At 38.5% G+C, this 15,813-nt stretch overlaps 1 protein-coding gene across 1 annotated transcript in view; it reads right to left on the reverse strand.

Annotated features, from left to right (window-relative positions):
• LOC139976310 (uncharacterized) overlaps positions 1-2,863 on the reverse strand; it is a 28,099-nt gene extending 25,236 nt beyond the window's left edge. The window contains exons 1-2 of the mRNA XM_071984979.1: positions 2,704-2,863; positions 47-85 (exon numbers count right to left, since the gene is read on the reverse strand). Coding sequence (XP_071841080.1) covers positions 47-85; positions 2,704-2,749 — 85 coding nt within the window. The 5' untranslated portion in view covers positions 2,750-2,863. The remainder of the gene's footprint in view (positions 1-46; positions 86-2,703) is intronic.
• Between the last annotated feature and the right edge of the window lie 12,950 nt (positions 2,864-15,813).

Below are 15,813 nucleotides of genomic sequence, written 5' to 3' on the forward strand. Positions count from 1 at the left end.
TCAACAAAACAGACATACAACGGGAGATCAACATAATTGTACTTACTGTTACATTGCACATCTTCAGCATCTTGGATGATTGGCACTGAGGAATTAAAAGAAAAGTGGGACATGGAGTAAATTTTTTAATTCACCGACTAATCGTATTACAATATACAAGAGTTAATCTAACTTTTGTTTGTGTTATTAAAAGTACTTGTGAAAATTCTTTGAAAATCACCTATTAAGTTAATAGAAATTGAGACCTACTAGAAGCAACTTAACAACAGTGACATAGTACAAAAAATTGTTATTTCATATGTTTCTCAAGTCTCACTTCCATGAAACGATCAACCTTTTCTGCAAAGAATACACCTGATATAACTATTAAGGATAGTAAAGTCTTGCAGTGGGAGGAGTGCCTCATAGAGTGGAATTATATGGAATGTTTTGAAAATGCTCTTAAACGGACCAGCCAATTATTAACTAGACTTGCAGTGATAGGAGCGCCTCACATGTAATACTCGTAGAATGGTATGGAAGACTTAAACTACGCCAGCCAACTTTACTGGGGAAGTGGGGGAATACTATCATAAACTAGCCCAGCAAACGATTACAGGAGGTTTAAAATTTGAAACCTCTTTTTGCTGACACACAAACACTGTACCATTGGGAAAATGTTTAAACTGAAAGGTTTTTTATTTCATTCAAATCTGAGGTCGTCTCTTGCACTTGTCACAATAAATTCAAGTGCCTGTTGATTTAGGAGGGACACTGAAATAAATTTGTATCACTTAAAGTATTGGAACTATGATGTTTTAGCGTTTACAAAGTTGCAACATACAAATTGTGTAGCAATCTGCTAAGTGACTATGCATCGTATGTTGCAATGGGATAAATTACTAAAAATATAAGCTGTGATCCTTCAGTAATAACATCAATACAACTGTTTGTTCTTAGTGTCAGATTTAAAATAACCTTATACAAAGAAAGGAACATGGATGTTAGAAACATAAAATTGTTGTACTGCAGTTCAACACACCAAATCAAAATAAGAACAGAGTTTGTTCCAAGACGTACCAAACAAAATACTTGGGTAAGAACACAAAGCATTATACTACCAGTTAGGTCCAAACCTCAAACCAACAGTTGGTTGGTAAAATATGTTTTGGTGGATCAAAATTAAATAAACTTTGATTCATCTTGGAATTCAATGCTTTTCCATAGGAAATTTGTTAGATGGTTAACTATCTAATCACTATTTCATTCTCCTATAAAATGTCTAAGTTACAGGTAAGAAATGTTAAGCAATGAAAAGTATCAGGGCCATTGTGTGTTTCACGAACACCCAAAATATTGACATTTTCGACAGTGGTAAGTAACCTCTCGTTCAAACCTGTCACTCTTAAGGTTGAAACTAACATCTATTATTATTAAGACACATATGAAAATAGGCCTACGCTACAATTTACTTGTGGAAGAACTAGTTTATTTTGATTCGCCACTTTCATGAAGTAGCCCACACGTAAAACATTTTATTACGTAGTCTTGTGTGTGTTAATTCTATTGCTAAGTTACACTACGTTCCTAACAGTAACAGTAACAGTTCACTGTATAGAACTTTGACTTTGTCTCGAAGGGTAGTCCAAATTGTAACTTCTTTAAGTTTATTCCACTGATTGTTCCTTATGCTCCCCCTAAATCCCTATCAATTTACCTCCATACAATCAGAAGAAACCATTTCCCCAACAATCTGTCGCTCTTGACTAACGCTGGAATATGTTGCCATATTTTGTTACTACGCAATTCACGGAGGTGCTTTGTTCAATTGAAGATTCCCAGTACACTAGTCACATGACAAACAGCTGGCTCAGAGACCGCAAATTTGCATACAATCTCTCCCAGAAAAGTTTAACTTCTCTACGCATGCGTAGTAACAAAACGAGCAAAACATATGAAATTTCAGTATCACATGGAAACTGTATGAAGGTCAACCTTTCATTCAACAATTTGGCAATGATTCAGAGAAACAGGGCAAAAATAAAAGAGTCAGAACACCATAACAACCTTTGCAAGTCTGGTATGTAATATGTGTGGCACATTAAAACGCAGCATCGACAACGATCACTGACATGAGTAGCCCAACCAATTAATTGGTAGAAAGGGGCATAAGGTTGGACTGCAAAGGAGCACTTCGGTTAGAAAGCCTGTTGTTTCTGTTCGCATTTAATTGAACTTTGAATGCCCGCTCCCAGCAATACACTTGGTTTTGATCTGTATTCTACCCCCTCCCCTTCACCACCACTACCCGATATCACCCCACTTCTTACGTCATTTGCCTTCTCTTTGCTCAATTGTCCTTACTAATAGCGACTATCAACAAAATATCACTGGAAAATCATTTATGGATGTGTCAAGCAAGTAAAATAAATATAGCACAAGGAGCATGAAGTGAGACATTTATACCGAATGTATGAAACATATATAACATCATTTCTTAATTTACTTTCATCCAATAGATCACAATAAATTTAACACATCGAAAACCAAAGAAAACATAATTGAGAACGTAATTGAGAGATTCGTCCAAGCCGATTATTTGATACAAAAAAATGTTAGAGGCCTGGGTTATATACGCCTTTAATTGCAGAGAATTAGTGTTTAAAAACTTAAAAAGTTTTTTTTTTTTTAAAACATTAGAAAAGAGAACTAAAATGTACATACCACCAAGAGCTGTAGCCACAACGAGGAGAAGTATACAGTACTTCATGGCGACGGTTTTTCCTTGCAACTTAAAAATTCCTTTTTCTAGTGCGGTGTCTTTTCCTGTGAACCGCCGACTTTCGTTGTGACTTGTAATCTGCCAATTTCTGACTTATATTCCAGCTCTTATCTCTTTCCGAGATTCTCTGCTTAACACCTTTATCAACAACGCAAGGCCTACAAACATTCAAAGATCAAAAGTCACGCAGCCTTGCATAATGTGTAGAAAGAATTGACAGAGAGAGAGCCAAGTTTAGACGTGAATATTCATATCGTAATACGTTGCCCAATGGAGACGTTGTATCTACGGAAAGTTGTAAGGTCACGCTTGCGCAGAGTTCCTTTTGTTACTTTTCAATAACAAAGTGATTTTCGCTTGGGATAAGTTATTGCGAAATAGATTTGCCCGCTCATTGTCACCAAGCCTGAATGTTTGGTCAACTAAAAGCACCTCGTGAAAGGCATATTCAGAAAGCAAGATTGGAAGCGTGCACTTTTGATCAGACACCCAAAGCAAGATTTCAATCGATAGTTTCAACTAAATTCATTACTTAATTTATCAAGCTGACAGTTTTCTATGATTGTAATAATCATGTTACCTTGCTATGAGTCGAAACAAGAAACAATTATTGGAAATTGTGTGTATGTGTTTTATGAGTAGTATCATGCAGGTTTTCAGATAGAAAAACATGAATTTTCTTAATCTGTTTGCGATGATATCCACCCCCCCCCCTCCCATTCTCCTAGTATCTCTCTCCAGCACCAACTTTATAGTGAAGTTAATTCGATTATTGAATCTCATGTACATACGGATTACTTTCTGGGTCATCCATTATGATGGATGAATCAGAAACAATACCACCATGATATGTTAACAAGCCTCCCCTACATTAAATAGGCTCATGCAGTCAGCGAAAATATGATGCTACATCATTGGTCCGAAATAATGTACAAGTACCCAGTTCACCCCCCCCCCCCCCCGGCCCAACCCTGTCCCTTCCTAGTAAAACCTGTACCTATATACTTTCCAACATTCCCTGCAATGCACGTTTGCGCAAATTAACAATTAACGAAATACTTCTCGATATTAACGTTGACACTACTACTACCATGAATGAGACTTATATCACAATAAACCCCTGGAAACCATCCTGCAATTAACACTAAGGTCCAAACTCAGTAGCTAAATCTTGTCCTTTTTGTCTTCTTCTTCGTAATGATTTTTTGAAACTGGGGAAGGGGATGGGTTAGGAAGGGGTGGGATTGGGAAGGGGTGGGATTGGGAAGGGGTTGGAAGAGGGTTGCATATTTCTCCCATGCACAAAACTGATGTATTTGGTTAGCACATTTACACTTTTAACGTAAGGCCTTTGGGAATTCCCTGTTACTAACGGCTTTCATAGCCTAAAATCCTGTAATGCGATTGAGTACGACGCAGATAGGTTGCCCATGCTAATAGTTACTAAGCTAACAAACTAATTTTCATACAATAGTTCACAGTGATTTATTCACACTGCGTACCTCAACTGGTTTACTTAATTACAGTAGGTTATCCGTGAAAGGCAACAGAAGGTCGTAGAGAGTACAGTGTTAGTTTCAACGAGAAGCTTATAGTAACAACGTGAGCAATAGATGGAACAAGAAAAGATATGTCAATGTATTGCTATGGCCAAGCGTATCCTATCTCCTTGACATCCGTGAGTGCACAAATTTACAGGATTCAAGATGACTTTGAGTCAGTCAACTTTACAAACCATTATTTCATCATTGAGAGTTCGAAGGTGATTTGATTGTTTTATACCGCAAATTTGTGGCAGCTCGAAGGTTGCAGTAACAAAGGCTACCTTTGGCCAATGCAGGTTTGCCGCTAAGAAAATGAAACTCTGGTTATAGTACGAAAAGTAAGAAAAAGAAATCCTGCTACAGAGAGAAACAGCTAGAGGAAAGGGGAATCCCCTCCCCCACCAGAATTTTCAGGACGAAAAGGGGTCGGCAAAACTTGGCAAACAGAAAATAAATAGCTATGGTGTATATGATATGCTTTTGGATAACTAGCACTATGTAATCTATTCTCAGAGCTAGGTTTCCTTAACCATAAGCACAGAACTAGATATTTTAGAACAAACTAAATTTGATATAGTGATTGACGCTTTTAAACACCTCCCTAGGCCAAATTTTGTCCCCCCCCCCCCCAAGAAAAAATATCAAACTCTCGATGTGAGCCTTATTATCCCTACATATACCGTTCTTTCGATACAACCAACAATTAAGTGATTACAATATTTTTGGTATTCTAACAGAATCAACAGTTTTGTACGCGCGGGGTCTAGGGGGTGTTGAGATGTAATCACTTCCGCGAGGGGTACAAGCGTAGTCCCTTCCCAGTGAGAAATTTTGATAAAATGTGGGGGGGGGGGATTCCTTAGGTACAAACAAAGTGGTTCTATATTTTGCAACTTATGAGACAATGTTGAACAATGTTTAGCTTGTACCATGCGTGCATTTTGCATATTTTTATATTTACGCTATCGGATTTTTGTTTTCTTTTTGGTTTCGATGATAATCGTAACCTACGCATTCGTACAGGCAGAGAGTGAGTATGTGTGTGTGTGTGTGTGTGACGCCTCGCTTGTAAACACGATATCTCAAGAACGGAAGCTTGGACCAATCTAATATTTGGTGTATATGAGTACCACATTTAGGTGCAAAAGCCTATACTTTTTTAGTGGAGATCAAAGGTCATTTGGGGTCACCCGGGTCAAATTGTGTAAACATTGTAAAAACGATATCTAAAGAAGGAAAGCTTGGATCAATCTCGCATTTCGTGTGATAAATACCACATTGAGTTCAAGATCCCTATTGTTTTTTGGTGGAGGTCCAAGTCCATTTGGGGTCACTAGAGGTCAAATTATGAAAACCTTGTTAACACGATAATTCAAGAAGGTTGGACGAATCTAATATTTAGTATGTAGTTGGTACACGTTCATTACAAGATTTTACTGAGGTCAAAGGGCAGTTGGGTTCACCAGACGCCAAATTGTGGAAACCTTGTTTTATAAGCTACCGTATCTCCCACAGACCAGCCTATCAGATAACATGTCATTACGCCTCATACGAATAGGAGGCTATTGGCAATTGGAAATGAGCTCATGGGCATCCATAGAATCTAAACTTCAAAACTTAAAACTCGAACATATTTGCATTGGCTACAACGTGCCGGTGTACTTTGTAGTACGGCGGTTCTATTGGACGTTTTTCGTCGTAGTTATTTCAGGTTGGATGTAGTTTCGTTGTGACCAGGCAGCGTTTATAAAACTTAATGGGTGTGAAGACTCGCGCACATATGGAAAGCCGTTTTAACATTTAATAAGGAATTTCAGATATCTCAAATTAAATTACAGATATCTCCAATTTATTTAAGATATCTACAAATAATTGCAGATATCTTAAAATCAATTTCAGATATCTCGAAATACCAGAGAATTTCAGATATCTGAAATTGAATTCGAGATATCTGAAATTGAATTCGAGATATCTGAAATTGAATTCGAGATATCTGAAATTGAATTCAAGATATCTCGGATTCAATTTCAGATATCTCGAATTAGAATCGCAGATATCTTGAATTCAATTTCAGATATCTCGAATTCAATTTCAGATATCTCGAATTCAATTTCAGATATCTGAAATAGAATTTCAGATATCTCGAATTCAATTTCGGATATCTCGAATTCAATTTCAGATATCTCGAATTCAAATATCTGAATTAGAATTTCAGATATCTCGAAATCCATTTTAGATATCTCGAATTCAATTTCAGATATCTGAAATAAAATTTCAGATATCTCGAATTAAATTTAAGATATCTCGAAATTAATTTTAGATATCTGAAATAGAATTTTTTGATATCTAAAATAGGAAACAATTTAAGATATCTAACATTCCCGATTAAATGTTAAAATGGCTTTCCATACGCACAAAGAAACGTCTCATGCCGGTAATCTGACCAATAACGAAACGTGATACCTTGTTATCTTTTATCTAGACCTGAGATGTCCATCGCTGTATCGTTTGTACACTGTGTTGTGGGTATTGACCGTAGCTGTATGTATTGGCTGTACACTAGTGTCTAATTACCGACGGTAGCAAGCCGTGTGTGTATTTTCTGGGATCGATGGTGGTGTCTAACACTTCTGTTACACCTCATTCGAAACTAGGTCAGATTACCGGCATTAGACGTTTCTTTTTGCGCGAGTCTTCGCACCCTGGCAAAACATCTCCTTAATTATTTCTTAAGGCATTTTCCTACTGGCTATCAGTCATAATTCGCAAAGCACAATACAATTTAAGGAGTTTTGAGACAAGTTTGCTCTTGTTGCTGCTAGGTATTTTGGAAGATAGATGCCCTTACCTCAGATTTTCATTGCGTAATAGATCTCTTTGATTTAGGCAGTGTAATGGAGTAATACTAGCGATATATTTCGCGCATCAATCTGCAGCTAAAAGACAAAATGAATTAAGGGGCAAATGTACGAGGTCGCGCTAATCGAGTAGCGGTTCAAAGTAGCAGTATAAGGTACTATAGGCTTAGGACTCGCACACACCTTGCTACTGTATATAGTATATACCTAGTAACATATGAGCCATACTGTAACAGAAGCCAAGCTATCTTCGTATAGGTGTTTTTACAGACAATTTACTTTTAATTGTTTACGACAGTACAGGAGGCCTACCTGCTTATTTATGATTCTGCGACATGTTTTACTTTGTTCAACACTTACTTTTGGTGGGAAAAGGTTAACTTTCATACTGCAAAGAAACATGACTTTCCAATGCGCGATTACGCACCACCATGTATCTGGCTAACTGCCTAACCTTTGTTCATAGAAAGTATTGATGTTGCAGATCTGTACTTTGAAAACGTTAACCTCAATCATAGGTCTACTGGCGAGTGAAATTTGGCGAGTAGATTTTTAGTCACGGTCGCCAAATAGCGAGTACTTTAAAAAATATTTGTCGAGGCCTGAAAACCTTCAAAACATGATTTCTCATGGTAGAAATCATGGATACTTTTCAAACATGATATATCGATTTGCCATATCGAGTACAAGAATCCTATTGCTTGTGAGGTCAAATCTATAGGTCACCAGATGTTAAACTCTGAAAAACCGTTTATATGATATCTAACGATGGAAATCGTGGATATACCTCTAATACTAGGTGTGTAGATTCATAACATTGAGTGCAAGATCCCTATTGTTTTTGGGGTTACATCCGACAATACGAAATTATTTTTGGACTCATAAATTTTTTTGACCAACATTTTTTCGGACCTAACTTTTTTTAACCAAAATTTGTTTGGACAAAAAATGTTTCGGACCAAATTTTATTGGGACCAAAATTTTGGTGCCAAAATAAAATTCGTCCGAAAATGTGGGTCCAAAAAAATGGGTCCAAAAAATTTGAGTCCAAAAAAATGTTGGTTGAAAAAAGTTGGGTCCGAAAAATGTTGGTCAAAAAAATTATGAGTCCAAAAATGATTTCGTATTGTCGGAACATAGAGACGTCGGAACATAGGGATGTCACCGTTTTTGGTGGAGGTGTGTGTAGCCACGTACAGTAGACTGACCTGTGTTTATCATATTAATTCAGTATGCAACAAAACGGCAAAAATTATAGGAGTCCTTTATAAAACAAGTCATTTTGTACCAAAGAATGTTCTCATTACGCTTTACCATTCTCTTATCTACTCGCACCTATCTTATTGTAACATTGTATGGGGTAATACTCATCCCACTTACCTTAATCGCTTGTTTATTCTTCAGACAAAAGCTATTCGTATAATCACACTGTCAGACTATAGAGCTCACACTTTACACCTCTTTAAAGATTCTCACCTTGTCTGACATTCATAGATTTCAACTAGGTATTTTCATATATAAAGTTAACAATAACCTTCTGCCCTCCCTGCTATGCAGACACTTTAGCTTAAACTCAGACATCCATGACCATTTTACAAGACACTCGAATAATTTACATTTGTATAGTATCCGCTCTAACATTAAAAAAAATATTTCAGTTTCTCAGGTACCCAATTATGGAATTATCTTGATAACACGATTAAAATGCCCCATCACTTGCTTCTTTTTCTAAAAATCTGAAGCATTTACTTTTATCCAATTACTGAACAGTTTAAGATGTCTAAGATAATACATATTTTTTGATTTTCTCTTTTTCATTTTTGTCATTACGTATATGATAATTCTTTAAATTGTATAATGTTATCTTCTGTAACGTAAGTACAGTTACATGGTTTATTTGTGTGTGTAACCTTTGTTTTATTGCATGCATTGTTCATTTTTTTCTTTTCTTATTGTCTTTGTACGGGGGGGGGGGGGTCTGCCTCGTAAGAGCCTCGGCTTTCTCAGACCTCCTCCACTTGTCACATACATTTTCTTCTATTATTGTGTAATATATTTTGAATGTGGAAACAAATAAATTAAATTAAATGAAATGTCATAGTGGTATTGTAACAGCTAGTTCTGGTTAAACTAACAAGCAGAAGTCTAGTGCATTGAAGTCATCGAAACCTCAACGCATTTTGCATTTGGTTGTTCTTGTAATATTATGTTTTCCAGTGGGGTTTTGGGATCCCAACCCCAAACCTCTGTACGTGGTTGCGCACCTGCTAACGCTTTAGTTACGTACTTACGTTTTAGACCGAAAGTTATCTCCAATGATGTATGGGGTGCAGGACGTACATGATTGTGCACTTCAGGCTTTTTTCTTTAACTTATGCAGTGTAAGAAAGGGTTTAACCTATATATATATATATGTGTGTGTGTTTATTTGTGTGTACCATCTGGAAGGTTTCAGAAAACACCGCATTATTTAATGGAACCTACCAATACCCTTCTCCAGGCCTTCTAGATCACGTCTGCTTGGATGCGACCATAACGAATATGCAAAGTTTAACTGCAGAGTGCATATTACTTGAAAGGTTGGGCTTGTATGGTCCTGTAGGGTCCTGTGGGGTCCTGTATGGTCCTGTTGGGCTTGTAGGGTCCTGTAGGGTCCTGTAGGGTCATGTAGGGTCATGTAGGGTCCTGTAGGGTCCTGTAGGATCCTGTAGAGTCCCGTAGGGCTTGTAGGGTCCTGAGGAATGACGGACCAATGGCCACACTGATCATCCCTTACCCATTATCAGCGTCTTCCTAGGACTATATGCGAACGGTCGTCACTTTGTATCAGAGTCAAGTCACAATTTCAATTAAAACAGTAGAAAGTTACAATGAAATGCCGAAATTTAGACTTGGTTAAACTTGTTGGAAGTTATAGCCAATAAGAACAAAGAATTTGAATTAAAAAATGCAAGTCTGATAACGAAAATGTTCGAAAAATGCATGGAAAAAAGTTGACAGTTTCCCATAGTTGGTGATTTATCAATGAATATGACAGAGCCCGGCCTATACTGGATATGCAGGGCCGTGGCTTGCACCAGGATTTCAACAATGGAGGACGAGGGAGCCTATAGAAACTCACAATTTTAGCCTACTTGCTAAATAAATTAATTGTATAGAGATTTGTTGGCTAAAATCAAATTCCCCTTTGCATTTTCCTTTAATTAGTACAATAGCGATAGAAATATACTAGGGCCCTTTGGGGGGGGGGGGGCTACTGGCATTCGGCGAAATCCACTGGCATTTAGCCAGTAAATAGCCTGCACTTCGCGGCCTGGGGGAAAAACTCTGAATTTACCCCACTGATTAGGAAATGGCAGGAACCTTTATGGGAGGACCAGAGGTGGATCCAGAAATTTGTAAAGGAGTGGGCGTAGTGGTGGGATCTTTGATAACCACTCTTATGTAGGGGCTCTGGGCTTCTCCCCAGAAAAAAAAACAAATAGAAAATGTATACGTCAAATGGAGCTTTTGAGCCAATTTGGACTATAATTGGTCTACAATTAGGTCTTAACTCAAGGATGTGCTGATAATTACTTTTGAAATTTTGTGTGAGTCTAAAATGGGTGTACCGCGCACGACCCGGGATCCAACTGAGGGCGTCCTGCGCCCGGCGGAGTGGTTTAATGTTTCCCCGATTGCATAATTGCTAACATCCCCGACTAAATGCAAACATATCTCGATTGAACATTTCATCCGACCCGAGTCGATGTAGATGGGGACCAATGCCTTCACCCCTTCGTGCAAGCCTGTTGAGATGACCGTTCAACTGTGTGTCCTTTCTATTTTAGCTTGTTCGTACCACGAATCTTATTTTTCTTGAATGACGATTACAATTGTCCATATCAGAATTGTAAACCTTGTTGTTGAACAATACTTTCTGCTCGAGGAAGTGAGTACACGCAGTATAAGCAATCCAAGCTTCCTGTTATTCTCCCACTCTGCAGTACCACATATGCATGTAAATGCGTGTTAGTATTCGCTGATCCGGTTCAAAGCGGTTTATTACCGGGATATTGTTAACAGCTTTCACCTCCGTCATAAGCGCCACGTGACAACAGAAGATGCATCATCGAGAACCATTTCCCCCTTTATTTTCACAGTATTTCTGGGAATTTGAATAAGTGTTTTAAAAGGTAAATGGACACACATGGACAGTCGCACACACACGCAAAAGTCAAATAATTTGTCAAAAACTAGAAAGCAAAATGCATTGAGGTTTCGATGACTTCATTGCACTAGACTTTTCTGCTTGTTAACCAGAAATAGCTGTTACAGTATAAATGGCCCAAACCACTATTTTTATGTACAGTTACACTATGGCATGATATAACCAGGCCCGATTACTGTGCGTGGCAATACACGCCTCCACCAAAAACAATAGGGGTATTTTACTCAATATGATGTAGCCATGCACACACCAAGTATGAGAAGTATCCACGAATCCAATCGTTAGAAATTATGTATTAAGGCTTCATAGGTTGACCTCTAGTTACCCCAAATGATATTTGACGTCACAAGCAACATGTTTCCTGTATTCAATATGGCAAATATACCATGTATGGAAAGTATCCATGATTTCTACCATGATAAACCATGTTTTAGTGGTTGTTAGGCCTCGAAACATTTTAAACGTACTCACTATTTGGCGACCGTGACTATAACTCTACTCGCCAAAACGCAAAATTCACTCGCCACTTTGATCGCTGTTCAAGTCTCCATAGTACAGATCTACAACATCAATAGTTTTTATGAACGAAGGTTAGGCACTTAGGCCTATACATTGTGCTACGTTGGAAAATTATGTTTCTGTGCAGTATGAAATTTAAACATTTTCCACCAAAAGTAAGTGATGAACAAAGTAAAACATGCCGCAGAATCAAAAATAAGCAGCTATGCCTACTGTAGTATCTCAAACAATTACACATAAATCATCTGCAAAAATAAACTCTGAAAACTCTTTAACATGATATCTAACGATGGGAATCGTGGATACTTCTCATACTTAGTGTGTGGATACATCATATTGATTACAAGACCCCTATTGTTTTGGTGGAGGTGTGTATTGCCACGTACAGTAGATGGCCCTGTGTTTAACATGCCATATAGTGTAATTTGAACAGCTTGTTCTGGTTGCTAACAAGCAGAAGTCTAGTGCAATGAAGTCAACGAAACATCAATGCATTTTGCATTCTGGTTACCCATAGTACCAGTTCGTGTTATTCTACACGATGAACTTAGATATGTGACATTTCGGGATTACTTTGACAAGAAGCCGATTTTATCAGTTGTTTTCATTGTCTTCTTGTACTAATTAATCGATTGTTTGTGACAATTCAAGTATTTACTCAAACGATATCGATAGTATAAGATCAAAGTTTCACCGGGAGTGCTCCTTGAACTTGTTATTAATTACCAGTACGTTATTCATCTACTACTTATTTAAACCAATCGTGTTGAAAACAAGATAATGCAATGAAAATGTACTTTGCTTCAACTTTTAAGTTATTTTGTAATTCACAATTGTATATTGTTTGGAAGATAGGATAAGTGTGATTTCCAATAATCACACCGTATACAGTTTCCTTCATATTTATCAGTTTCTAACGAGTTCAATTGTTCTTACTTGATCATTCAGAGGTTATCTTCTTACACAGTATGTGTAAGATGAAAAACCTAAAGGAAACAAAGAGATTCATGGAAGGTTGTACGACAAAAAAACCTATAAAAATGACAAGTTTTATCTTGGGAAGTACAATAAGGAATAAATTAAAAATAATTCAACTAATTAAAAGATATGTGTAAAAGTAAGAGGGCCTGACGTTTCGATCCTAGCAGGATCTTTTTCAAAGGCTAAATGACAAGTAACAGTAACAGAAGGGACAAATACAAGCAGGTAATACAGACAGGTAAATGAGCATGATGAACACAAAGAGATAGATGTAAGGGGATTAGTAGACAAGGGATGGAGAGAAGAAAGAAAGATAAAAACCAACAGGGGAAGAGGATAGGTAGGAGATAAACAGTGGAGGGACAAGGAGAGGATTAAGGGAAGAGGGTAGGGAGCAAACTAAAGAAGGACAAAGACAGAAAAGTGTGGGTAAAAAGATGGAAGAGAGCTACGAGAAGAGAGGTGACTAACATAGGGGGAAACAAGGTGAGATGGAAGGCGGGGGGGGGGGGCTAAAGAAAGGTTAGTCATGTCCTGAATGTTGAGCCCATGAGGTTGAATGGTGCGAAGGCGTTACATCCATAGTCTCGCTCTGCTGACTGGTACTATGTCAGGACTGTTACCTCAAGATTCAATCCCATGTAGGGACATGTCATTAACGGTATGGTTGGGAAGGTTAAAGTGTTCATGGTGTTGAATGTGGATCTGTGACCCTAGAACCGCTTCTCGAGGGTGGTTTTGGTTTCACCAACGTACTTGGATGCCGCAAACTCTAAAAAAGATCAGATAGATGACATTAGAGGTTGTGCAAGTGATGTGACCTTTAGCCTTGTGTGTGAGTTGGGTGCTGTGGCTGGTGATGAAATTGGGTTCAACAGTGTGGTGGCTGCAAACGATGCATCTCGAAGTACGATCACATTTGAAAGTACCATGCTGAATGGGTGTAGGGTTAGAAGTTAGAGGTGGAACAGCAGCATATAACTTAAAAGTTATAACCGTAAATGTTAATTTTCATTGAAATGTTATTCAAAGTTGGTTCAAAATGTTCCTTAATTGGCTGTAGATAATCAACGTCACCAGGCTGCAATACCAATAACAAAGAACAGGATCGACCAACTGTATAATTTTCATCTACATTCATAGGATTTCCATAATTAATATGTGCGTACACTGCATGTGCGCAAGAGCGTGTCGGAAGCATTTCATTGATATAGCTTCAGAAACATCAGGCAGTTATGTTTACGTTGCTTAAGCGACCCCGAATGTGTTGGATTACAACTCAGTCGCGGCGGAACGGAAAAATTATTGGGGGGGGGGGGCTAATGTGTGGAGACTATCTAAGCGGAGCGCCACCATCGGTTGGCGTGGAGCGTACAAGAAAATTTTGAGTTTTTTCAAACCCCCAGATGGCCGGAAACGGCACTTCCCGAGTGTTTTATGCTGCGAATACCTAGCCCTAAAATATGGGTCTCAAGCCTGCAATTTCTCAGATTGCACGTAAAAGTCTGTAAAAACATTGTACTTTGTATATTCGATGGTGTTTTAAGAGAGTAGCTATTACTCGTAGTGTACTCGCAAAGACGTTTTTGAGTGTAGTAAGGGCAGTGGCGGAGCTAGGGGTATTGGTCAGGGGGGGGGGGGCAAGAATGGTCTGTAGGTAGCTTTCGACACTATCTAAGCGGAGCGCCACCACAGGTTGGCGCGGAGCGTACAGAAAATTTTTGAGTAAAGTTACTCCCTAGATTGCAGGAAATGACCCTTTCCGGGCCTTGCTAATTTGCAGATAAACGGAGAATAAATAGGTGTCGTCGCCATTTTGTCGGAAAATTACACCAACAGAATATGACAAATGTCAATAGGTATATGAGAGCGCAATAAAATAGTCAATAATCGCGAATAAGTTAAAAGTAGTGAAAAGCTGAAAAGGGCGCCAGCAGTCCATTTGAGTACGTCAGGAGGGGGGGGGGGGATCCGCCCCCTGACTGTATATATGGACGCTCCGCCACTAAGTAAGGGGATGTTGGAGAACTGGCTGAAATGAGGCAAGTCATTGGCCTAAGACGAAGTTGTGTTACCCTTACCGGTACTCACACTCACTGCTTCCACTTTTCACGGGGCGTGAAGACGCGGTTGGGGTGACAATGTGGTTTATAGCCAGGGGACGGGCCGAGGGACCAGGGTCCCCCAGCAATTGCTAAAATTATTACACCTATGTAGTATACGTGTGCATCGGGCAGATCGACAAGTATGCATTGAAAAATGGGCAGATGCACGTTTCGGAGCCTTGGTAAATATTGGGGGGGGGGGGGGCTTATCATGCATTTGCCCCCTCAACTTTTTCATTGGGGGCTGAGCCCCCCCCCCCCCCCCCCAAGCCCCCCCCCCCCCGGTTCCGCCGTCACTGTTACAACTTTCATGTCTGGTGGCTTCCAATCCAATATTTTTTTCTCAAATTTGGAATCTTTTCAATAAAGACAATAATTTCAGATGGGAAAACGGTAGATTGCTCTTGGAAGAAAACCCACGATACTATGAACCGGCCGGGTATCCAACCCCGAACCTTCCGATTGCCAAGTCTCATTGCTTCAAATGCCACCGCATTTCAACTTTATAAGAACTCTTTCATCTACCGTGCTGCAATTTACATTCAATTTGGTAATTTGGAACCTTTCATTTAATTTTACTAATTGTTTCACCTAGTTCTAGTAATGAACATAGTTTTAACGCTTTCTTGATGTGCAATCTTTTGAATATCTTATCTATCACGGTTTTCATATTTATTTATCTTTAGTTTGACATGTGTACTCCTTTTTATAAATATGCTATATTTATACTGGTTTCAATAAATGAAATGAAAAAAATGCACTCGGCAACACCACCGATTTATAAATCATTTCTATCTTCCGCTAACAGGAAAGTAGTATGAACTCGTTCATATAA

Source organism: Apostichopus japonicus, chromosome 2 (assembly GCF_037975245.1).
Source record: "Apostichopus japonicus isolate 1M-3 chromosome 2, ASM3797524v1, whole genome shotgun sequence".
Lineage (NCBI taxonomy): Eukaryota > Metazoa > Echinodermata > Holothuroidea > Aspidochirotida > Stichopodidae > Apostichopus > Apostichopus japonicus.